This window comes from Sinocyclocheilus anshuiensis, unplaced genomic scaffold (assembly GCF_001515605.1).
Source record: "Sinocyclocheilus anshuiensis isolate Anshui unplaced genomic scaffold, SAMN03320099.WGS_v1.1 scaffold2357, whole genome shotgun sequence".
NCBI classification, from domain to species: Eukaryota; Metazoa; Chordata; class Actinopteri; order Cypriniformes; family Cyprinidae; genus Sinocyclocheilus; species Sinocyclocheilus anshuiensis.
The window spans coordinates 254,309-280,188 of record NW_015549716.1 but is presented as its reverse complement, the minus strand read 5'-3'; the positions used below and the strand labels follow the sequence as shown (position 1 = coordinate 280,188).

At 38.0% G+C, this 25,880-nt stretch overlaps 1 protein-coding gene across 10 annotated transcripts in view; it reads right to left on the bottom strand.

The window, feature by feature from the left end:
• LOC107660755 (pleckstrin homology domain-containing family A member 6-like) overlaps window positions 1-25,880 on the bottom strand; it is a 77,208-nt gene continuing 51,328 nt past the window's right edge. For 2 of the 10 annotated variants that reach the window (XM_016450169.1, XM_016450164.1), the window contains exons 7-27: window positions 18,147-18,346; window positions 16,701-17,153; window positions 15,973-16,471; window positions 15,447-15,533; window positions 15,037-15,090; window positions 13,474-13,554; window positions 12,666-12,734; window positions 12,478-12,558; window positions 12,137-12,286; window positions 11,929-12,024; window positions 11,306-11,417; window positions 10,482-10,618; window positions 8,561-8,743; window positions 7,609-7,675; window positions 7,287-7,390; window positions 6,887-7,063; window positions 6,144-6,293; window positions 5,899-6,032; window positions 5,369-5,511; window positions 4,476-4,572; window positions 1-1,713 (exon numbers count right to left, since the gene is read on the bottom strand). In XM_016450169.1, the coding sequence (XP_016305655.1) occupies window positions 4,478-4,572; window positions 5,369-5,511; window positions 5,899-6,032; window positions 6,144-6,293; window positions 6,887-7,063; window positions 7,287-7,390; window positions 7,609-7,675; window positions 8,561-8,743; window positions 10,482-10,618; window positions 11,306-11,417; window positions 11,929-12,024; window positions 12,137-12,286; window positions 12,478-12,558; window positions 12,666-12,734; window positions 13,474-13,554; window positions 15,037-15,090; window positions 15,447-15,533; window positions 15,973-16,471; window positions 16,701-17,153; window positions 18,147-18,346 (3,072 nt within the window). In that variant the 3' untranslated portion in view covers window positions 1-1,713; window positions 4,476-4,477. Of the gene's footprint in view, window positions 1,714-4,475; window positions 4,573-4,976; window positions 5,512-5,898; window positions 6,033-6,143; window positions 6,294-6,886; window positions 7,064-7,286; window positions 7,391-7,608; window positions 7,676-8,560; window positions 8,744-10,481; window positions 10,619-11,305; window positions 11,418-11,928; window positions 12,025-12,136; window positions 12,287-12,477; window positions 12,559-12,665; window positions 12,735-13,473; window positions 13,555-15,036; window positions 15,091-15,446; window positions 15,534-15,972; window positions 16,472-16,700; window positions 17,154-18,146; window positions 18,347-25,880 lie in introns of those variants that run through there. The other 8 variants (XM_016450168.1, XM_016450172.1, XM_016450166.1 and 5 more) reach the window with 7 other exon arrangements.

Here is a 25,880-nt window from a genome sequence, read left to right as displayed (position 1 = left end):
TTTTTTTTTTTTTTGGAATAAGAACAACATGATTTCCGTGACTTTGCAGAGAAATAAATATGACATGACAGTTTCGTCAAACAAATTCTCACAAAACAGATCATACACAAGCTGAGGCCAGTGTTTAGTCAAGAGTTAGACCAAAAACAGACTAATTTCACGTAAAAAAAAAAAAAAAAAGTAAATAAAGACAAGCAGAAAGCACAGAATGGGCTAACAACTTGCATGGCATTTTAGAGGTTTCGATATTGGGAACGATCACCTCAAAGTACAAAACAGGAGATTTATATGGTTTGGCAAATTGTTCTTTACTTTACGATAAGTTATAATCAAGCTGCTTGATTACAGAGGTAATTACCTGTGATAGAAAAATAATCCAAAATATTGTTCCATTTAATTCCATGTTAATCTATATTTACACAAAAACTGTGCAACGGCAGAAAAGAAACAGCCAAATGAATCTCCAAATGGCACAACGATCCACAAATAAGGGCTTTGATATTCTGTTGAGGCAACAGGTTACATAATTTAACATCTGTATATACAGGCTGTAATGCAAGTTGCTGGCCTCGCATGAACACGCGTTGTTTCAACAAGCAGACTTACAACTCTAAGGACACTTCCAATGTTTCTGCTTTCTCATCTTATTAATCTAACACACACGCTCACAAGTATTTAGGTACCAATATTTGATACTGTCCTAGCAGTAAAAGCACTATGATGAGTCCACATGGCTTTGATGCAAAGATTAGAGTAATAGTCATATCAATATATATGCTTTATTTATAGATACACACGGTACTTAAAGGCCTGACAATGGTTTGAGTGACTGCAATGTTGACGGGAAGAGGGTTCTCAAGCCCTATTTTGAAATTAGAGAGGACGGTGGGAAAAGAGGAGGCCAGGAGGAGTCACAGTGAGTCTGGCCTTAAAGTTGATGGAGGGGAAGTGCCCAATGCCAAGTTTTCTTGCATCATCAACATCCTTTGGATCAAGACAACAACGGATTCATTCACAGTCTACGACTGTTCCAAGCTCCTACTGAGTTGTGTTCATAAATCCTTGGGGGTTGATTGCGGCTAGTGTTCTGAACACAGATAATTATCATACTAGCAGTTCCAAATCTCTCTTCTGATGACTTACAGATAAACTGCGCTTTGACAACTTTGCTGTAGTCCCTGGTCTGGTTTTTACAACTTCCTCAAACACTTTTCCTCTGGTCGCATCTCGGTCTCTGTCATGCTCCTTCCTGTCGCAAGAATCCGCCCTGAGCAGCTGTACCCAGCATTTGTAGTATGATTTTGCTGTATGTTCTCCAGTCAGTAATGTGACTGAGAGTAGATATGAATCTGTAAACATCGTCCACTCCTGGCTAGTTTGTAGCTTTTGTAATATGACTGCAATCCTCCGAAATCAAGTCAAAACAGCTGATTAATTGAATTACGTAGTTCTGCCGTGGGTTACGCACTCCGAATGAGGATTGTGAGGAGATGTGGGGGCAGATAGCCTTGCTCGTGAACAGCCCTCCGCAGACATCCAAACATATTGAAATGTTTCTCTGCATGGTGTTGTGTAAGTAATCGAAAGAAATACAATGTTTGGCGGATGCAAAACAAAACGTTCTTGGTGTTCAGTGTTTTTTTCCATCTTTTCTTTGTCTGCTGGACACTCAGAAGGGCTCGCCGTCAAATTTGACAGCTGCAAGAGCTTGAGCTGGGAAAATGGGAGAAGAAGAGAGAACAAAGAGAAGAGGAGAACAAATGTATCGTCAGAGACTGTCGTATTTCTTTTGTTCAGCTGAACGTTTTTCACATTTAAACACACAGAAAAATGATAATAAGGCCCAAAACACACTCTTTGCAAGAATGTGAATGCATCTAGAAATGTTTAAGAGATAGTTCTCCCAAAAATGGATATTCTGTCACCATTTACTCATGTCATTGCAAACCTGTATGAAGTACTTTCTTCTGTGGAACACAAAAGGAGACATTTTGAAGAATGATTCAACTCATTTTGTCCATACAAATTCCATGAAGGAGTCTGAAACAACGTTGAACCCCACTGATATTCATTGTACTGATAATTTTGTGTTCCACAGAAGAAAGTCATACAGGATGTGAAGGGGGTTAGCAAATGATGACACCGTTCTCATTTTTGGATGAAAAATACATGATGTATCAGACCGCAATTGATAATGCAATGTGCTGCCACCAGGGGATGCTTTAGTGGACATGAGTGTAAATTCTCTTTCTTATATTGACAATTTTTATGTCATGGAAAGCAACAATTTGAAAAGAATGACTCTGTCCCAGATGGCACTCACAGCCATGTGTTCTACACTTGGCCACACAGACTTCTGGGTAGTAGTGTGCCGGGAAGTCTGATCAGTGTGGGTTTGGAAAAAGAGCGTATTGAGAATGCAAAGCATTCACAATTTCTACCCACTTAAATATTTCAGAGCTTGGAATAACTAGAAAAATTTATATTTATTAGAAAAATACCCATGGAGTTATAAGATTTAATTAATTAGGGAGTGAATTAAAATAATATCCTGATTTTTAGTAGTTTTGTTTTAAGCCATCTTAAAGCTTCCTTGAAAGTTTACTGAAGCTCCTTAGTGGGCCCCTGACCCTTGGATGAGAACTACAGAGTAACAGTGGGTATACTGTAGAAAAGAATCACCCCCTTTAAAATAATCTTTAAAATGTTGTTCTGCAGCCTGAAATGAAGACGGACACAGTTTTTGTTTCATCCAGCTGTATTTACTCAGTGCAACTTATAACATCCAAGTGAAAGATACAACACCAACATGTCAGAAAAAAACAAAAAACAGAATCACTGAGTTGGAGAAGGGATCACCCCCCTCCTAAAAATGACTTATAAACTCAATCAGGTGTAGCTAATCACGTCAATGGCACACAAATTTGACTTTCAACTGTGATCAGCTGTGGTCATTTTGATCAGCTCAGCATTAAAACAGCTTTCCTGGAGCATTTCAGTACTTGGTAGTGCAACTGAAGCAAACAATCAACTATTGGTGGCAAAACACTGTCAAAGATCTCAAGTCAGGAGATGGATACAAAAAAAAATTCAAAGGCTTTATCAATGCCTAAAAGCACAGTGAAGTCTATTATTAAGAAGTGGAAGGTATTTGGTATGACACAGACCCTCCCTGGATCAGGACATCGCTCCAAACTGGATGAAAGAGTCAGGAGGAAACTGGTCAGAGAGGCGACCAAGAGGCCTACAGCAACTCTGAAGCAGTTGCAGGAATTTATGACAAAGAGTGGTCATTGTGTGCATGTGACGACAAGGTCACAAATTCTGCTCAAATGTGGCTTGTATGGGAGGGTTGCAAGAAAAAAGTCACTCCTCAAGAAAGGCCACATGCAGTCACGACACACCTTAAAGATTCTGAGGCAGATGAGACAATATATATATTTTTTTTTTTTCCTGACATGTTGGTGTTATATCTTTCACTTGGATGTTATAAGTTGCACTGAATAAATACAGCTGGATAAAACAAAAACGGTGTTTGTCTTCATTTCATGCTGCGAATCAACAAAATGTGATTATTTTAAAGGGGGTGATTCTTTTCTATACCCACTGTACATTAAACACACCATTTGTGACAGGGCCTACATAGTTAAAGTTAACATGTTTATAAAAATAGCTACCTGAATAATAATAATATCTGGCTTAATGGCACACTTTATTACCAACGTGAGTCTTTTGAACTCTGAGGTTTGCTACCAACAGCGAAACGCAAATAGAATACATTCAATATGGTTGTTCTTTTGCAATGCGAATGGTTAAACGTTCGCCTCTGCATTCGCATACTTGTGTCAAGTGTTTCTGACCCAACAGTTAATAAGGTGAACCGATTGTACAACAGTTGCCAAAATAGCTGCATCTGGTTTCCGTGTGAAAATGTTCTTTAATAAACTGTTAATGGACCACAAGAGAAATTTAGAGCTCATGAAAGTTCACTGTGATATGATTAACATAGTCCAAAACGTTCAAACACCAACATCACCTTTTTAAAATTCTTGTCACATGGTTTTGATCATGGCTGACTATTATTTTGTCATGAGCTGATTGCAGCTGTTAAGTTTACAGTTAGTCTGTTAACACTGTATAGACTTGATCACTGGAAATTATGCTGATAATACAGAATGAAAGCCAGTCAACAAATTTGTAGGAGCTGTTTGTGAAATAGCCACAAGTCCTGTAGTAAATGTGCAGTTAACCAAGATTAAGAATTTTTCTTAAATTCAATTTTTTCCATACCAGAATATTTTTCTACCAAAACGGTGGTGTAAATGCATCAATATTCAGCGTTGTTATATTTCTAGCTCTACTGAAAGTAAAAGAAAGCAAGGGCAATAATGAGCAGGACCAGGAAGAGAGTTTGTGTGAGGAACTGGGAAGTGAAAGGAAGGGGCGGGGATTGTTGTGCAGTGGGCGGGACTCACCTTCACACCTTCATGATGTGGGAAGAGTCAGAGTAGTCAGCAGAAGCGGGAGGGACCAGGCTGGTTGGGGAGGCAGGGGGACTGGGGACGCACTGTGCTGCAATGCAGTGAAATTATGGGGGGGAATGTCAAAAGAAAACATATGCCATGAAGCAAATGAAATAGGAATTGTGGGACAGAGAGGTGGATATATACTGTCCTCTCTACAGAGCCACAAGCCAGAAGGCAAAATTAATCCATGCTAATTGAATTTTTTACTACAAAAAATATGGACTGAAATGAAAGAAAACTATGCAGGAAAGTCCAATGCATGATTTTAAATTTTATTTTGCATTTTGGTTGTCCATAAATCTTCATCTAGAAACAGATCAAAGGCATGATGAATAAAAAAATATATATTGTATTTTTAAAATTCTCTCTATTTATTACTGATGTTTGTCCTCTCTGCCTTTGTCAATTCATATGTGTTCTGAAGTTTAAAATTTAGTGACAATAACAAACCTTTATATATTCATAGTCGTTAATTTGAGAAAATCTCTCACTCTAGAGCAGTTCCTCAGTGAATCTAGATGGAACTAGACAGTGTGCTTCAGTACCGAGGTCACGCATCTAGATGGTATCTAAAAGCTTCATAAATGTCTTGTGAATTTTGAAACAGATCAATTAAATATCAATTCAAATATAAATTTCTTCTGCAAAATAGCAAATCTAATAGTTCAACTAAGTCAAACAGTAACTATAATTAAAGTGCAACCTCAGCACTGAAGTGTGGTGAAGTGTACTTTGAGGACATCGAGGAGCATGTGACATTGAAAGGGCATGAGGGTGAGACAGTGGTCAGACAGTTGGTGTCACAGCTCGCCCAGGCTCCTCAGGGCGGCAGGCTTCCTCACCGGAAAGCAACCGGCTACGGCGGGAGGCCTCGGCAGCCAGAGCGCAGGAAATCTCGATGCGTTTCTCCTGCTCATGAAGCTGCAGCTCTGGGTTACTGGGTCCCTCCACTGGCCCGTCCAACACCGGCACCACATTTTGCAGGCTGGAGATAGACAGATAGGATATTAATATTCAATAAAAAAATTAAAATAATAATATATATATATATATATATATATATATACACAGATGTAATAAAGTCATTTTTCAAGTATTGATTTCACCTAAGAGGAAATTCTGCCAAAGTTTACTCAGTGTTGTTTGAAACCAAAACTGTAACCTGTTGTATTTTCCAAAGAACACAAAAGTGAAAAATCTTTGATGGTGTTTTTTATACTTGTATTTTGAGAGCTTGACTTAATTTGTCCCTAGTTGTTCGGCAAGTGCTGCGTATGGTTTATGGCATAACAACAAATGGGTTTGGATGGACAAAAAACAAAACAAAATAAAGGTCAGTGTGTAGTGGATGAGGACATGATGTGCATCATACTTCGATTTGGCAATCAGTGTCTTGATTCTTTCAACTTTCTTCTGTTTTTCCCGCAGCTCTTCTGGGCTGAGTGGTGTACTGGGCTCAATGTCCAAGTATCGCTCAGGGATCAGGACTTTGTCCGGCATGGACAACTAGAGAAACAATGACACAAATGTCCTTGCCTATCCTTCACATCAACCGTTATTAAAAAAACTGGACAATGTTCATGGTGCAATGTGCAGTGCTGCTATGTGATTTCTAACCTCTTTGTTGAGATCCAGGTCATAGTGTTCAGGTTCCACCTGTCGTCGCAGACGAGCAATTTCTTCCCTGGGTGACTCCATACCTTCTCCCCTCACGGCCGCCTCAAGATCCTTAATATCCACCTCATCAGCCGTTACTCTCCTCCGCACCTGGATATCAGGAAGAACAACTGGCTCAATGCTTAGCGTGACATAAACTGCAAAATGGTTTCATAGAATATATTTTATTTGCCTCACACCATTTTTTCTTGTTTTAAGCATATACTTTATGGCACCCAATATAATTATATTTAGAATATATCAATAATATATTTTGCAGTCTTGCTACTTTTCAAGTAAATTTCAAGTGCAGATAATTTTACTGGACTGCTTTTTTTTTTTTCTGTGAAGTGCCTAAATGATCACAACTGACCCTAATAAACGGTGAGGGTATGAATTGAGGCAAGACACTAGAGGTAAATAGGGTAACAATTATAACTGATAGATATCACCAGATTTAACCAGTTGATTAATTACAGTACATTAAGACTTTCGTTTTGTATTACAAGTTTTCTGAAAGTTTGTTTAAATGAGCAAATGATGCATTATCAAAATCGACCAGTGCATGAAAAAAGGTTTTGCCAGTAGTGTCTCAAAAACATGAGCTATTGGTAATAAAGTGCATTGATAACCAGCTAAACCTGCAATAATGTGTTACACCTTCAGTACAGAGAAAAAAAAATGCTTAAGAATATGACAATAACCACTCTGTAGTTAGCAGAAGATTTGAAGCCATCGATGTTCTGGTTGCTGGAAAGGTTGAGGCTGCGCCTTTTGTCTCTGACGGAGTTGCTCTGGTTTCTTCGTATCCTCTCATTCTGTTCCTCCACAGTCATTTTAGACTTTGCCTCTGCGGGGAACACTGCACTCTTTGGCCTCTCCTGGGACACACATCCAACACCATTACACAACACATTTATAAAAGATTACCTATAATGCCACCTAGTCCTATACATACTGAATCAGAACCCATAATTTGGATCTGTAACTTATGTTGATTAAACTAATGGTACTGGCTATATTTTATAGTTCTTCATATTTTCTCATAAAATGTGAAGCTATTATTGAAAACATAAACAGTTTACTAGCACAGATTTAACTTACTCTGGAAATGTGACCATTGGACACCTTCCCATTTCTCCGTTGGACGCCATCAGAATTGTTCTTGTTTTCTGATGGCGACTTGGTCCTGGGTGGAACAATTCCGACTGCAAAGAAAAAGTCAATTATAAACTACATTTTTTAGACAGGCGCCATTGTGAGGCAATAAAATCGTGTTGGCTTCTAGTCTCTCTTTTGATTAGAGTTTTTCACTTGTTTCTTACTGTAACCATGATTTAAATATAATTTATCCTATAATTAAATATAATTAACTTCATATGCTCAGGAAATAGCAAGAAAAATGTCAGCCCTTTTTTCTTCCTACCTTTATTCTGGTTGGATTGCTCTGTATCAAAGTCACTGATCTTTTCTCCCAGTGAGTTGTAGTTGTGCTGGAACAAAACATAGCAATTGTAAACCCTAGTAAAAATATCCTAAAGAACATACAGTATTGCTAATGGAATTTCTGTCATAATTGAAACCAGCCATCCCATCCTGACAGGATTAAAATACATCTTATTTGATTCTTAACAGATTCTTAATCGGATTCCTTTCAGACTGGTTTCATATTATGATTAAAAAAAAAACACCTTTAGCAGTCCTATACCTACATTTTTCAAGGAAGCCATTTTTTTCAAAAAACAAAAACACAAACACCAATTAATTTTAGCAATTCATTATGTTATATTAGCATACTGAAAAAAAAACAGTTGGCATGGGGCACAGTGTGGGCTTCTACAGGTTGTTCAACAGCGTGATGAATAGCAGCCTGTAAATGCATGAGGTTGTTGAGGCAAATATGGCTATAAGTAAAAGCCATGGAAGCATTTTTAGACATCACAGCTTGAATAAACGCAACACTAGCAAAGAAACAAGCAAGCACAAATAAAACAGGTACTAAGGACATAAATGGGGCAACTACAGAAGTGTGTATATGAAGAAGCTTGATCTGTCTACCACACACAAACGGATGGAAAAATGGGAGCTGTTGGAAGACAAGCTACTCCGATTTATTTATTCCAATATTTGCTATATCTTAAAACCGATGTTATATTATCATGGCGTTTGGTTTGAGATAAAGTAATACATGACAAAATTGTAAATATGTAAAAGCAAACAGAGATTATATGAAGTGAAATAGTGAAATGGAAAGAAAGGGAAATAATGAAGTTAATGGTGTAGAGGAAAGGAAGATGTTGTTGATATTGTAGTGATGATCATGGTGCGAAAATGGACACAGTCCTCATTCTCGTAGTGCAGCCGCCTCTCTGAGGTACCTTTCTGCTGCAGAAATCTTCGTCCTCCTTGTAGCCTTCCTGGTGGATGCCTGAATGGGGGCCCATGCTGCGCAGCCAGGCATTGCTGTCTAAGGGCAGGGGAGTGACAGAGGGGGGAAAGGACTGGGAGGTCTCCAGGGGCTGGTAAGATTTAGGAAGTGGAGGTCGCGGAGGACCAACCTCCTATGGAAGGAAGGCAAGGGAAAAGAAAAAAAACAGGAAGTTGGGAAGAGAAAGTAAAAGATATGGATAGAACAGAAATTAAGCAGAAGGGAAAGAAAGAAAGGCAGGGAGGAGGAGAAAAGAGAAGGGATGGAGAGGTGGAGAGTGAGCTGTGCATCAGGAGCAACTAAGGGTGGAGGGTGGAGAGAATCATGGGAGGCATAGAGGCATGGATCCCTCACCACAACACTAATAAACACTGACCCACACATGACCCACACATGTACTTTGTGATTTTGGCAAATCTCTGCTAGCAAAGGCAACTGTGAGCTGGGTTAAAAGGCTTAGGCCAAAGTCTGAAGTCTGAAAATGTGCAGTTCAGTCAGGGGCTGATTCTTCTGAATAAACTGCATGTGCCAGAATGGCGTAAAACTCTGGGCATATTTTGGTAGCATATCACTGTGGGAGTGGGTCACCTATGAATAGCAAACACGCACAACCAAGTGTTTAAGAGTGACTATAGCTAAGTAACAACATAAAACAGAATCATATAGCCAGAAAACAGGTATTAGACACAGAAATAATCTTTGAATCCCATTTCAGGTCATTTAATCATCATTCCAGTTAGAATAATTCAACTCCTGATTAAAATCACTCTGCTTTCTCTTAAGCTAAAAAGCCAATATAGTGCAACAGTGCCCGTCTACTTTTTCAGTTACCATTATTTTTCTAATTCATTTTGCCCATAGGGATTTTAAAAAGTCTTTGTTCAGGATTTATAAGCCACCCAACCAACCAAATACGAAGTGAATCAAAAGATCACAAACTTTGATTTGAAGGGAAAAAGTATTTGAAAATCAGACAAAAAGACAAAGGTACAAGACTGTCTACTTAACAGCTTTAATGAGGGAAAGAACTAAAGTCCCATGAAGCATTGTGAAGGATATAATCAAACTGAAAATGATAAAAAATATGTAAAACTGATTTAAAGATTCTAATTATGTATATAGAAAAACATATTTTACATGTATTGCAAAATAAACAAATTATTCATAAATATTTAAATAGCTTGAGAGTGTAGGGAGACTGATTCCCATTATTATATAATTTGCAGTGATTCATGGGAGTGTGTGGGTGCTTGAAAGTTATTTTGCTGCAATTTATTTGTTGCAATTCCCTAATTGGTGACAATTTCTCTGCAGAATCATGTGCAATATAGTATTTCACCAGGAATTCCACTGTTAAACATGATTATTTAAAAAATAAATTGAATTAATGCAGGCTGATGACTTTAACAAAAGCATATAACATCAGTTAACATCCTCGTAGCTCAGTAGGTCTGTCGTTAAAGTTATTTTTCAAAATGTATTCCCTATGGAGAAAATGAATGGGATATTTACTACTATAACACAACTGTTGCTTTATTATGGTATCTTTTCAAAGTAAAAGCCTTTTAAAATTATCACCACAACTTCATGGCAGTAGACTATGGTTAGAGGTTTCTTTAAATGAGCATAATACAGCAAATATCATTTATTGTGAGTCAGGAACAATTCAGGCTGTCTGGGATAAACAAAAATAGCGAGTCCTATGATCAGACTTGATTTAGTTACGAGAAGCAGAACAATTTGATATTCCCTTCTTCATTTAAATGAAATGATATGGTACTACAGCATACAGTATGTGCTTCTGCATTGTATTCTGTACACTGTAATGAATAAGACAGTCTTTCATTGAAGAATAATGCTGTGTGAAATACCTCTGTGGCCAGCTGTTTGGTGGGAGAGGCCTGAGAGCCAGGGACAGGAGAGAAGGGGCTGAGAGGACTCGTCAGACTCACTGAACTCAAGGGACTTGCAGGACTGTTTGTGCTGAAGGAGCCGGATGCTCCACTGGCTACAGGAGACAGAGAAAGATAATAGAGTTAAGGACCAATGTCACAATGTCAAAAGTAACCTAATATTCTTCCCTGTAATATGCTCTACTTTGCTGCAGTTGCATTCCAATAAAAAATAATCAAATCATAAAACAAATTACATTGCTGTCTGTTTCCCAATTACTAAGCCCGTTTCACATCGTACGCACTGCATGAAAGCGTTGCAGCAGCAGCATAACTGCAACAGCAGGCACACAACGTTCTCACAACATTCATGTTACATAAGAAAACTGCAGCTCTATACAGAAAATACAGAACAGAAGTAGCGACAGATCTTTTCTTCTGTTTTGTGATGTGCAGCGAATCTGAATGTGAGCTTGCAGTTGACTGTAAGTATAGGGACAGGGTTTATGTAGACCAAATGAATTAAAAAGTCATTTAATAGAAGCATATGTCATAAAACAAGTCTGTCGTTTCACTAGACGAACCAGTTATGACATTTTGATTAAAAATTACGAACCAATTTTACAAATTAAATTATGTAAAAAATAAATAAGGTGAATTTTCATTTCATGCTGACTATAATAAATAGCCAGAAACTGGTCAGAAATAAGTCATTCTTCTGCTCTGCAGCACCATGGTGCTGAGTGCCAAAACGAACTTGCATAGATTATGTGTGATGCCGCGCAGTATGGAGATCATCTGACCTCTGTGCTTGGCCGTATCCGTGCCACGAGATGGGTTGTTCTTGTGCAGCCCCTCCAAAACATCCTGAACCCTCCAGAACTCCTTCTGAATGTGCCCGTGTACCAACTCACTCTGGGAGGAGAGGAGATTCGGTTAGACAAGTGATTCATTGAAACAGAGAGACACATGCATTATTGAAGCACTGTCATCATTACAATAATGCATATTCAATTCTTATTCATAATTAATGAGAGAATCACATGCCATTCAATTACTGATTGCATTATTCATCTCCATTTCAAAGGACTTTGAGCAGTTCTTGTTGCATTAAACAGATAATTACTATGGATCTTAACTGAATATTCAAATTAATTCTGTATCATCAAGGTCACCTTTTTTACTACAATAATGCCCTCATCACACCACTAACAGTGGATAAAGGTAAATCAATCATGTAAAAATGATCATGACAGTGCTGAATGCAGTGGAGGCCATTCACATGATAATTGCATGTGCTCATAAATAAATGATTTGCCTAAATGGAAAGGTGGCAGAAGTCATTAAGGGCTTGTAGTGAAGGAGTTCAAGGTTTCCTGGTAACTAATGATGATGATGACAAATGTGGAGCCAGTATCCAACGTACCTGCCCTCCAGCATTCAGCTGCTCCCACAGGTCCCCGTGGATGCTGTTTACTTCATCCTCTAGTACCTCAAACTCCATACGGGTGGTGGTCAGGGCCTGTGAAGTACAAGTAACAAAAGAAACATCAACATTTATTTAATCAAAAACATTAGCTCCGGTTATGTGGTAATGTGTGTTCATAAACGTGTAAAATTGTCTGGTTTCCTACACTGGAGGCCTGAGACAGCTCTCCTCTGATGTTAATCAGCTTGTTTTGTAGACTCTCCTTCTTCAGCTGAAGTTTCTCCATGGCCAGCGGCTGGTTCCTGTACAGCTCCATCTCCTGATGCGTGGCCACCAGCACCCCCTCTAGGCTGTCCTGGAAATTGCAGAAAACAGTCAAGTGAGTAAGGACAGTAGTTTTAGGCATAATTAGGTGGTTTATATTGATAATGTAATATTAAATATTAAATTAATGCTGTAATATTTGTTTAAATATTATATTAAATATATTATAATATTATTTCATATCCATTTTTTTTAGAGAACTCCTAAAAGCTACAAATGTACCTTTTCCATTCGCAAACGATGAACTACAGCCTCCTGCTCTTTCACAAGTCGATTCTGCTCACACAAGCGGCCCAGTAGTTTCTGTACACAGACAAAATTAATTAGTTCATGGCTCTGTTATGTGAATGACAATGATTTGCAAGTTGTACATTTATGCATGTCTTCTTTGATCAGACAAAGTGACTTACACTGGTCTCAATCTCATGAAGCTTCAGTGTGGGATGTAGGTCACCGTACACATCATGGAATGGAGGCACCTATAACCGGAGAGAATAAATAAAATGGAAATCTTAGAAGAAAAACTTTTTCTTTTTCAAAATTTGATTTTGGAGTAAATAAGATTTAAAATAATAATATAATAAACAATAAATAAAATAATACTAATACAAAAATCCAAATACCACTGTTATTACTTTATGAATAAATAAATACCAAAACTTTTAAAATAAATAGCCATTGCAATGTGCTGTTTGCATTATTCAGCAACAAAAACCATCCCAAATGCTGTGTCAATGATAAGCCCCACCGTGTGAAGGCTATCCACTGAAAATGGCTTTCTTGCTTGATGGTATGAGTGGATAAGACAAATACTGTACACAAAGGACAAAAGCAAGACGACAAAATACACAATGACCACACAATGGAGGATGTGATTTTAATCTAAACAAGCACTGGAAATGGCGGGATTCAGATATAAAGTAAAGCAAAAAATCTTAAAACCAAAGAGACACTGAAGATTGTGGCTCTCTTTAAGCTGAACTTAAAGGTTAAGGCTCTAAAACTAAACCTCTGTTTCCTTAAACCTAAAGCACTATCAAAACAGCCAACATGCCACATCGACCAGGATGCACAGAGAGAGGCAGGCTCCACCTCAACCCCAGAACAGCCTCATTTGAGCCTAACTTTGGCAGAAAGAGGCTGAACTAAGCTTCAGTAGTGCAGGAATAGCAGGTAGAACAGCAGCCTGCCTCTCTAGAGGAGTCTCGACTCTCTTACTTGTGAGAATAGTTTTGCTTGAGGAGAGGAACGCTCAACCACTCTGGTTACCATGCCGATTAGGTGATCACCATCTGTCATCTAGGGCAGAACACATTATCATTCACCTGGCTATATGCCTGACCTTGAATATGGCCGAATTTGATGGAACCTAGCTTACAGTATACTTACAATGTCCACAGCAGATAGAGGACATAGGAGAGACTGGGGCAAGTTGTCAGACTTTTTTAACTCTAGTGAATATTTCTTATGGTAGGTTTATTTTTGAAAGTCATTACACTACACTACCATTATAAAGTTTGGTGCAGTAATATATTTTTTTAATGTTTCTGAAAGAAGTCTCTTATACTCACCAAGGTGGCAATTATTTGATGAAAAATACAGTAAAAACAATACTATTGTGAAATATTATTAAAATTTAAAATAACCTCTTTTATATTTTAATATATTTTAAAATGTATTTTTTCCTGCGGATTTTCTGAATTTGTTCTGGATTTTCAGCCATTACTCCGGTCTTCAGGCACATGATCCATCAGAAATGATTTTAATAACGAAGCATTTCTAACGATCGATGTTTAAAACAATTGTTCTGCTTCATATTTTTGTGTTAAGCTGTGATTCACTTTTCTCAGGTTCTTTGATGTAAAGGAAGTTCGTATAAACAGGACTTAAAAATAAAAATTATAACAGGCATATCAACAAAATATAATCAGTAAAAAAATATGAAACAATAAACAATTCATAAAACAGCAAAACTGCAAAAGAAACTAATTAAAATCATTATTCAAAATGTATAATTTACAAAATATAAAACGTGACAATTTGCCCCAATAAAAATGTTGGGTAAAACTTCCTCAATCTGATATAAAAAATAATCATGTCCAGAACTGACAAAAAAAAAAAACTATTTAAAACTGTTTTTTTTATCAAGATTTTTCAAAACCAACATAAAAAAAATAACACTGCTAGAGTAAACACATATTTGTGACTCTTGACTCAGAACCTTACAGTTCCTGAGATATAACCCTTGTGACAACTTCCCCATGTGACAATTACGAAGAAGCCATATATAGCAGCCGCTGCTGTTAACATGCAACTGTTATAAAATTAGAAAACACTTTCAAATCAGTGTGAGAACTGACACAGAGAGGAGATAGGAGAGAAGACGGTGAGAACAGGAGGTGGTGCTTCAGAAAAATGTTTGAGAGGACTGTGACTACATTTATGACATGGTTGTTAATGTCTTGAAGTGGACAACCAAACATTGGTCAGTTTGTTCTTTATCATCCTTTAATGTGAAGCCAACAATCAAAAGCTCTGTTTGAAAACTTAGGGAGCTGACTCTGTCTACTGTCCACATGCAGCTGCTTTCTAAAGAAGCATCCCAACTAAAGTGGAAATTCATTCATTTAAAACGTTCTACATATTCAAGTTTTAATCACGATTAATATTCTTTTCATGCTTGAAATGTCACTTAGTTGAGTAGCTCACTAGGTTTCGGAACAGAGCTAACGTGCTGTCAGCATTGAATCTCAGTTGTGGTTGTTGGATCGAGCCTCCTACCTGCTGATCTAGGTACTCCAGGTTCCTCTGAAGCTGCACATCTAAAATGTCCTCCTGATGTGTGCAGTGAGGCAGCAGCAAAGCCCAGTGTGTCAAACCCAGCAGCAGCATACAGCACGCAAAAACATTGGATGGAGAGACGGAGATTGAGACACAGGTGAGGACAGACACATGCTAATCACGGCATTGCTAATCACAGCAAAGTGTGGTGCAGCACGCTCATACTCATAAGAACAGACAATTACATGCCCTCATCAATCATTCAATAGCCAAGCTAGTGCACTTGATCTGTTGCACATACAAATTATCAGTCACGTGATCACATGATTTGCTGGTTCTCAATTGACAAGGTTGTAAATGGTGTGTATCATGCTAAATACATTCACAAGTGCTTAAAAGTGTTGACTTACCATTTTACTATGGACCGAAGGGGATGCTGGGTAGTTGTAGTGGTACATTCCTTGACTGTAAGAGCGACGATCTCCAGGGAAATCATACTAAAACAAGAATAATTATGGTAATTTAAAGTAAGACACAAAAAAGGCTAGATCTGCTGGAATATATGCTATTATATGCTATATTATATGATATTTAATTTTTTAATAATGTTAGGCAAGTCCTTCTGTAATATATTTTTGTTGTTGGGTAATATAATATAATATAATATAATATAATATAATATAATATAATATAATATAATATAAATTATATTATTAATCACATATTATATTATATTATATTATATTTCTTTTGATAATTTAATACAGGAGTGACGATATCCAGGGAAATAATATTAAAACAATAATTAATTATGGTAATTTAGTGTCAGCATATAATATATTTTGCAGTTTACGTGGGCAGTTCTTAGCCAGAATAATTTGTAATTGTCACAAGATAATTGGTTATGGATAATTAGTTGCTTGACAGGTGCTTTACCTTAGGTGAGCTCAGTGACCTGCGGAGCCCATAGACTGAGGGGTCAGCATATATACCCTCCTCTCTGAGTCGTCCGGGTCCCCGATCAAACCTGGCGCTGGGCGATCGGGCAGGTGCGGCGAAGCTGTGTGGAGAATAGGGTCCTCCTGATGAAGAGGAGGGCGAACGAGGGACCGACCGTGAGCGTGGCTGTATGGAAAGCCGTCTCATAGAGTTCTGTGCTGAGTCTAACTGGGGGTAATAGGCAGGACCCTGGGGTCCCATCATCCACTGAGGGTCTCGAGGTTGACCATATAAGGGTCCGTCTCGCAATGACCGCCTCCTCTCTTCCATGGTCCAGCGAGGCGGTGGTCGGTTGTATGCAGCCGACATGGAGCAGATGCTCTCAGGTCGCACACCAGGTGGGTAGAGGGGATAGTCATCCACATACGGAGGGCCGCTGTACACACCGTAATAGTCTGCTGACATAGCGCGGTTTACTGTGTGGTACCTGGATGGACTAAGAAGGGGTGTAATTATCATAGACTGCAGAGAAATTAAATGACTAAAGTAAATCAGTTTACTAATTGTACCTGTTTTATTTAGTTTAGTTTAACACATATTAAAACTAAACTTAAACTATAAAATAAAATAAAAAATAAATACAATAAAATGTAAAAAAAACAAAAAACTGTAATAACCCTGCTGAGAAAAAAATGATGAGGTTACGAAGGCACTCTAGACCTCACCTGCAGCCGTCGTCTTGAGCCACTATGGCCCGCCGCTGGTTGACCCACTGCTGCAGCTGCGTCATGGAGCTCTTCCTCTGGGCAAGTCTCTCCGGCACCGTCCTAGGCACAAAGCCCCTCCGCATCATAATATTCTCCTCATGCAGCTCCCGCATGTCCCTCACGTTCTCTTGGGACTGGTATCTTGAACCGTTGGGAGGACCATAGCTACCCCAGCCATTGGGGTGATGGGGTGCCAGGCCTCCTTTCTCCCCCATCCTGCCCTCTATATTAGGGGTAACTGGGGTCACTGGGGTGCTGGGCATGGTGTCTCTGGTTTCTACGCCGTTAAACTCGTGTTTGACAGGCTCATGGACATCTGGCCTCTGGCCGTTCTCTGCATGAGAGTTGGGCTCGAGACGTTTGGCTACCATGTCGTTTTGTTCTGCTGTAGGGACATGCTCAGACCTATTTCTGCAAAACAGCAGGAAAGAGAAAGACAAAACATCTGTAAAACACTGTCATAAACAGAGTGATGCCTTTGATCTGTTCAGTGAAATGTTGTGTTATAAGGAGTGCACATGACTGGATGTTCCAGAGTATCAGGGTAGCAGCATTAACGGCATGCTCTTGTGCTCCATCTGTGCTATTTTAGTTGTTGTTTTTAGTTGTTGCTCTGCATACATTTTCATCACATCTGTGTCTTTGGCTGTTTGCGAAATGCTGACATTGTCCAAAACCATATTACATTCTACTGTGAAACACAAAAGTGGAAATCATGATGAACTACTATTTGAATTCTATATAAAAAAAACTATTTGTACTGAATAGAGGTTCACAAAAGCACCAGAAAAGTTTAATGGAAGTAGCCATTATGACTCATGCGCTACATTTCTAGTAATAGTGGACCAATATACTGTCAAAACCGATATTTTGCTTTTTTTTTTAGTTCTTGTAATTGGACAATAAGTTTTAGTGTTTGGCCGATAAGCATTGCAAACAGGACTTTTATTCTGACAGCGCTGAAAACATGGTGCCTGAGTGCATACGCACAGAAAACACACATGGATGCACATGACATGAGCGAGCAACTTCAAACTATGCTGCGCTATTTCCAGTTGGTCACTATGTGGTCATATTATTTATGCCATATTCACTGTGCAGTACATTTAAAATTAGCATTGCCTGGTCTTTATTTAAGAAAATAAGATTCCTACTGCACAAAGACTTACACAGCATGTTACTGGTACGTCCTGTTGCTTACAATGTTACACAAATCCTTTTTAGTGACTTTTCAAAACCAATTTCTTCACTTTTGAAAAGGCCATAATAATAATACAGGATTTTTTTTTTTTTTTCAGGAGAAAGAATCATGTGGTTTGGAACAACAGGAGGGTGAGTAAATGATGACAGAATTTAGATTTTTGAGTGAATTAAAATTTTAACATTATAGATGCGTGTGTGTACCTGGATGTGGCCGGGATGTGGACCCTGGCAGCCTCACTCATGGCTTGGATCCACTCCTCCTGCTCCTTCTGGCTGTCTGCACTGAAGAAGTATGTACGAATTCCTGTGTGCTCAACCTGCAAACAGAACGCAATACTGCCCTTTAAATCCTCACTTTCCTCTTCCTCCTCCTCCTCCTCTTTGCTGGTTTCGCACCACACCTGCAACAGAAAAAGAGAGAATAAGAGAATATTACTGTACTGTCATTTAGCCACTCCCAGTGTGCAAGAAAACAACTGTAAGCCTGATGCCACAGGGACAACAGAGCATGCAAAACAGATCCAACAGAACTCATGCAAAATAGTACATTAAATTGTTCATATGTACATGAGCAAGCAAATAAAAGCCTACAGAAAAAAGACATGCTTAAAGACATAAGCATAAATATAGAATTATTATTTGGAAATATTTGGCTTAAATTAATAGTTCACAAAAATTGGCTGAAAATTTACTCGACCTTTAGGCCAAGGTGTAGATGAGTTCATCGGAACAGATAAGAGAATTTGATTAAATTAAGAAACAACTAGTTACATCTTGGATGGCCTGAGCTTGAGTAAATTTTCAGCTAACTTTCATTTTTGGATGAACTGAAGTTGCAGTGCATGCAAACAAAAATCGGTCAGACATTTAATATGCAGCACAACATTGGAGAAAAGTGTGGCTTGCACATGCAGATCAGACTCACAATTATAGTGATTAAACGTTGAGCATTAGCTGACAGGTGACTGAAGACTTTCAAAAAGTAATTTAGGCCAGTTTAATTATTTTATATAAACGATTGGCATTCATTTTAGACTACGACATATAGAAGTTTGAAGATACTTATTTACTTTTGTCAACATAATCATTACTGTCAGCTCATGTTAGGAACGTAAGCGAGTCTGATCTTGTCACTTTTCATGCAGTTACAGGAGCAAAAAGAGGTGCTCTGAAATACCTACTAAATGTGGCTCATCCACATATTGGAGGAAACTCACTCAGGGGTCCGCAAAGATGGGGGGTATTGGGAACAGAGGAGAAAAGACTACATAAGGATGACTAGATCAAATATAAAGGTCAACTTTAGGAGCAGGTTAGATGTGGGCTAGATGTGGTCAGGTTTATCATAATGGAGTGGTCATAATGTGTATTAATATCCTGAAAGAAATGGCAGTAGAAATGTGGCTTTGTTGTGTTGTTACAAATACAAAACATTAGCTGTATGAAGCACATAGACACCTGACAATGTAAAACCTTTGTGTGAAGCACACAGACACCTGACAATGTAAAACCTTTGTGTGAATGTGCTACATTAAATAAGTAACACAATAGTTTACACGCGCGCCGCTTATCCAAAACACTGTAGTTCAGAACTTTACCACATGGGGGCAATACAGAATGATTTAGAGTTGATTGTGGACAATACATTCTGTAGTCAGTTAAGTAACAAACAGCAGAAACATTTTTGAAAAATATATAGCAAAAAGACAAATGAATTATATTGACTTAACATGTTCAAAGTAAACAAATACACAGCTAAAAAAATTCTGTCACAGCATAGTATCTCAAAAGAACTCAACAAACCTCAGAATCTACAAGCAAATTTCTCTTTTTCTTGACTTAATTTATGGCTAATGTCTGAAATTAACCTTTGATATTGAGGGACAATAAATATAATATAATATAATATAAAAATATTATATATATATAATATAAAATTAAAAAGACATGACAGTTTAACACACAGCAGGTTCTGAATGAAGAGGGTGTGTGACCACTGATGAAACCTGACAATCACTGGAAGCTACAATAAATAATCTGACCATAAAATGTTGTAATTAAGCATCTCTACCAGTGCCAATACTCTCAATTAGTCTCACATAAAACGACCTGCACTAAGTCATCTGAGGGTGTGCCAAAATCAGTTTCATACAATCTATAGTTAACTGCTCCACAAGACAGTTAGCTAACTGACACTACAGACCATTAAGGAACAAACTGTATTTTTGAATAGACAAAACCTGATAAACAGGATTTGTTTTACATATACAAAAAGTTATAGTACTGTATAGATCAAAATTTTCATATGTGAAATGTCTGGTAAGGAGAAAAACCCAGAGAGTTTCATTATACCATTCATTCATCCGTCAAAACAACTTAAATTAATCAGAATAACAAACCTGGACTAAAGTAATCAAATCATTTATTTCCTGTTTATTCACTCAACAGGCTGCATGTTGTTTGCATGCTTAAATTTCTCTTGAAATTGAGAAAGTTATTTGTGTCACAGGAAGACTGTCAAAACAAAAGTTTGCTCAAAGTTTGCACTGCAGTGGTGGCTCAACAAACTTACAGAAATCTGGTACAAAAATCTAGCCTTGCTATTGCAAGTCGTTTGTTTACCTTTGTACCTGCCAAAAGAATGCCTTGTTTGCGTTGATTGAACCTCTCCCCGTCAAACACTCCTGCACAATTGATTCATTGCAGGGGCTTGGCAAATTCTGTGCTAACTGTTTGCATTTGATTTTACAGAGAAGCCATTGTTCTTGTGCAGATTATTACTATATTACTCTGAGCTGGCACTTTTAAATGTTTGTTTAACTTTAATATAGCTGGTCTTCATTTCAAACTTTATAGTGTGTCCAACCTTACAGCACAACTTTATTTAAGGAAATAAAGTGTAGGAGGAAGAGGTTTTTGGCAATTTGTAAGTATGCAAAAGGTATTTGACATTGCTTTGTGAAGACACATGACAACTGAACCATGTTAAGCTGAAGTGGCATGATTTACTTGGTTCTATTTTGTCAAGTTGTCACTAATATAATGATTCAAAGTGAAGAGGTCACGTGAAGTTCAGTCAGTTATAAGAAACTTTTAACTGCACCCAAAAAAAACTCCCTTAAAGGGACAGTTCACTCAAAAAATGAAAATCTATCATCATTTACTCACCACTATACTCTGTATGACATTTTCTTTTCTGTGGAACACAAAAGTAATATTTTTAAAGATTTTTTGTTGTTGTTGTTAATACAATGAAAGTCAATGGGGTTCAGTGTTGTTTTGGACCCCACAAAATAATAAATAAATACATAAAATAAAATAAGGAATGACATAAGGGAGAATAAATGACAACAGAATTTTCATATTTGGGTGAACTATTACTTTAAATAAACCTACAGTTTTAGCAACCTAAACAGGTTTTAGTGATGCTTCAATGCTTGTAAATCACTTCCTCAAAGGTGGATTGAAATAGTCACCTGAGTCCAAGTGCATCCTAGAGAAATATTTGTGGTCTATTGGAGACATTTGCGTGGCATCACATGCCAGACTTATCTATCTTTACAGACGTCCTCTTAACTACCAGGTACCCTTCTATCCAAACAAGCAGAGGTGCCTTCTTTCCTTCTTTACAAATCAGAAAGAAGAGCTGACTTCCTGTCACATAGTATGTCAGTGCAGTTTAGTTAAACCTTAATTATGACCTAATAGAAAATGTCTGTCATCGTTGGTGTGTGAAGAGTAATAACATGCATAGTTCTCTCAGGAACGTGAGAGCTCGATATCGTCCTCAGGAATACCACATGCTTGGTAAGATCATAGACAAGAACCAACACAACATCACTTTTATTGTAACTAGACTGGGGATATAAGCCTACGCTTGTGAAAACCGGAAAGCATGTATTAGAATCTCGCTCTGTGTACACTCTAAAAAATGCTGGGTTGTTTCAACCCAATGTTGGGTCAAATATGGACTAACCCAACTGTTGGGTTAAATTTTGGTTACATTTTTAAATGAACTTTTTAACCCAACAGTTGGGTTAGTCCATATTTGACCCAAAATTGGGTTGAAACAACCCAGCATTTTTTAGAGTGTAGGATCTCATATGATGACGCCCTCTTTTTGTGCGTTTGATAATGCAAGTGATGGTAGCACACCAGACTAGCAGATGATCTGACAATCATTTCACCCTTTTATTGCACATAAAGGAAGGTCAAGCTACATAGACTCATTGTAATAGGAGTGTGTTTTGTTGTCTCTCTCTGTGCCAAGAGCTCTCCATCTCCTATGGTACTGGCACAGAGGTGCGGCCCGGGACACATTAGCTACACAGATCTATTACATAGTGGTGGAAAAGAACCATGTTTACACTGTGGAATTAAAGGGTTAGTTCACCCAAAAATGAAAATTATGTCATTAATTACTCACCCTCGTGTTGTTCCAAACCCGTAAGACCTCCGTTCATCTTCGGAACACAAATGCAAGATGCAAGATGCGTTTTTTTGATGCAAGCTCTCTGACCCTCCCACAGACAGCAAGGGTCCTTACACGATCAAGGTCCAGAAATGTAGCAAGGTAAAATAATCGATGTGACATCAGGGGTTCAACCATAATTTTACGAAGCTAGGAGAATACTTTTTGTGCGCAAAAGCAAAAAAAAAAAACGACTTTATTCAACAATTCGTCTCCTCCGCGTCACCCTGGCACCATTTTGGAGACTACCCACTGAACATAAACAGCGTATGCTGTTCTGTGTCAGCTGCGCCACGCGGATGCCATTTTTCTTTTGTGCACAAAAAGTATTCTCGTAGCTTCGTAAAATTACGGTTGAACCCCTGATGTCACATGGATTATTTTACCGATCTCCTTGCTACGTCTCTGGACCTTGATCATGTAAGGATCCTTGCTGTCTATGGGAGGGTCAGAGAGCTCTCAGAATCCATCAAAAATATCTTAATTTGTGTTCCGAAGATGAACAAAGGTCTTACGGGTTTGGAACGACATGAGGGTAATTAATGACAGAATTTTCATTTTTGGGTGAACTATCCCTTTAATCGAATGTCCAAGAGGGCCAATTTATTGTTAATGTTTGATCATAAATTTCAACAGGTCACAAAGAAAGTCATTGTAGGTTATTTCCTTTAAGTATAATATCCACTGACATACTTTCCCATCTTTGCTTTGACCCATGGTTGAGCCATTCAACTTGGCTTTTTACAAAAAAAAGAAAGAAAAAAAGTTAAAACTGCTAAAGTTTAGATGTGATTTCTTTACCATTTTCTTCTGGTAAATCCCTCAATGGCCTCTGAAATCCAAAACAAAACCAGGTTTAGGGAGAATACAAAGTTTGTTTTTTTTTCTTCTCAAAAGAAACCAATTTTGTTGGTCACTCTTATAACTGTAAGGCAAAGTTACGCATGTGGTATTTCATTGCAAAGTATTAGTGAATTCCACCTGTATTATTTCCCATATAATCCTCAATTTCAAACAAAACTGTCACATCTTGAGAACCATCTGGGAGGAAAAGCTCAGAGAGTGAGTAGTTCACCCGTCTACACTCATTGCATCAGACAGTAGTCAATCTGAGCATGAGACATGGTGGGACGTTACGCTGGACAGCAGGTACCAATGCCCAGAGCAGCCCAACGTTAAAAAAGGTAGGCAATTCCCTGCCTTGCTTTTTGGAGTGCCAGATGGAGGAGGAAGCAGACAGTCAAGCCTCAGCAGGTATGGAAATGACAGACCTGTCTCCCTGCCTCTGTCATTCTGTTGGTCTCTTTCTATTTCTGAGCCTCTGGCAGGTAGTTGTATACTCTCAGTCATGCAGAGCTACTAAATGTTTGCTGATCCTGTAGTTCAGGGATGTGAGACGTGTTTGTGCAGATAAAAAAGCTTTCAGAAAAGCATGATACCAAATGGGGTTGTCAAAATACCAAAAACTATGTTTACACTTTATGTAAGCAATAAGGTAGGAGAGGCTGTGCTGTATCGTGAATAAATCACGGCTGAAGGGCATTGTTCTGCAACCCCTTCAACCGTAATTTATTCACGATATAGCACGGCCTCGAGTACCTTATTGCTTTTATAAAACGGTTACCATACAATAAAAAATATTAAAACCAAAAATGTATGTATTGAAATGTTACTTTTTTGAAGCAAGTTCGTTAAATGCTGTCTTTCCGCTAAAAAGTAGTTCCTGACAGCAACAGTTAAATGGCAAGAGAATGTTCCGAACATGCCTCATCTAATGGAGCTAAATAAAAACAGAGAATAGGAGCTCTTATCATCCGCTGTCATTCATTTTTTTAACACCATATATGATATTTTCTCACACACATACATCTGCTTATCTCTCAGCATGAGAAAACGTCTGTTTTTAAAACAGACGAATCGTGGCACAGCGCGAGTTGCGAGTGTCATTTGGTGTCTGTCTGTTCTGTACACTCTGATGTGTACTGCATAAAGAGCAAACAGACATGTCTGATAAGAAAGACAACTCAGACCCGCACGTTAACCAGCCCAGGGCTGCTGGGAAGAACAAAGTGAACTTGGGACAGACAACAGCGACTGCAGAGACAGGTGAGAACGGGAGGTTTGATCCAAATCGCCATCAACAGCTCCTTCAGATTGGCTGCAAATGGTCCACCCTACCACAGACAAATATGCCTATCACAAATCTATTACAATGAAAGCTGTCTGGCCATATATGTGCAGCCCACATGCAGGTTCTGCCATGTGGGATGAGACTTTTCCCTCAGGAAAGCATTTCTTAGCTGTAAGTCTGATGGCGTGAGTCGCAGACTCACCTCCTGATCTTTCATGTTTCTGCCGATCATCCCTGAGAGAAAAGACTAATCTTAGGCTGAAAGTGTTCCAACCACACAGCAGTTACACAACCAGCACTCATTAATATTGCAGCAGCTCTATACTGGGACACAGGAACAAGAGAGAAGGAGTAAAGGAAAAACAACCAAAGAGAACATTTAACACACACATATAAATGTTTACCCATAGCTATCTAAAATAAGTTGGTCTGTCAACAATTAAAAATTGTAACTACTGTTTTTACAATAACAGTTTTTAATAGTTTGACAGAACAACATATTTTAGATAGCTAGGTAAAAGTTTATATTGTGTGTGTGTGTGTGTTACCAAGTTCACTTTGGTAGATTTCTTTATCACAAAATAGTTGCATATATTTAAAAATTTGCTCAAATTTGCAAAACCAAATTAATTAGACAATGGTTTTAGAAGTCAATCCAAAGTGGAAAACTTAAAAAATAATAATAATATATATATAAAATAATTCTCATTTAGGCCATATTTGACCTGAATAAATTACTGAAATTATGGATGGATCAGATAGCATGAATATTTAATATTTAATTGTTTTATAACATTTTTGTAAATTATTAACCGCACCAAATTAACACATTATACTGACAGCATTATTGTTTTTATATACAGCCAATTATAATTACTGCAGACTAAAAGGTTGTTCACAACGAGGACACTAACTAAATTTCACTGACGATTGTACATTTTTAATAATTGTTTTAATCCTATGAGAACAGAAAGATCCACACCACAGCTATGACAATAATGACAGAGGCACAATATTGATGAGGTGAAGTAATGAACGATAAAACACTGCCAGTATGTCCAACTTTAAAGAGCTCAAGCATTTAAAGCAACAGACGAATTGTGTTTATAATAAACAGAACATTATAGTCCAATGGTATGGACACTAATATATTTGTAGTTATAGTTCTTGGTGTGAACTGGTTTAATTCCAATTTTACAATTAAAAGAGAGCCTTCCAGAAGGAGATTTTGTTTTGTCCCCAAAGTGTATCTAAGTATCCACACGCACGCGCACACACACACACACACACACACACTCACACACACACACACACACACACACACACACACACA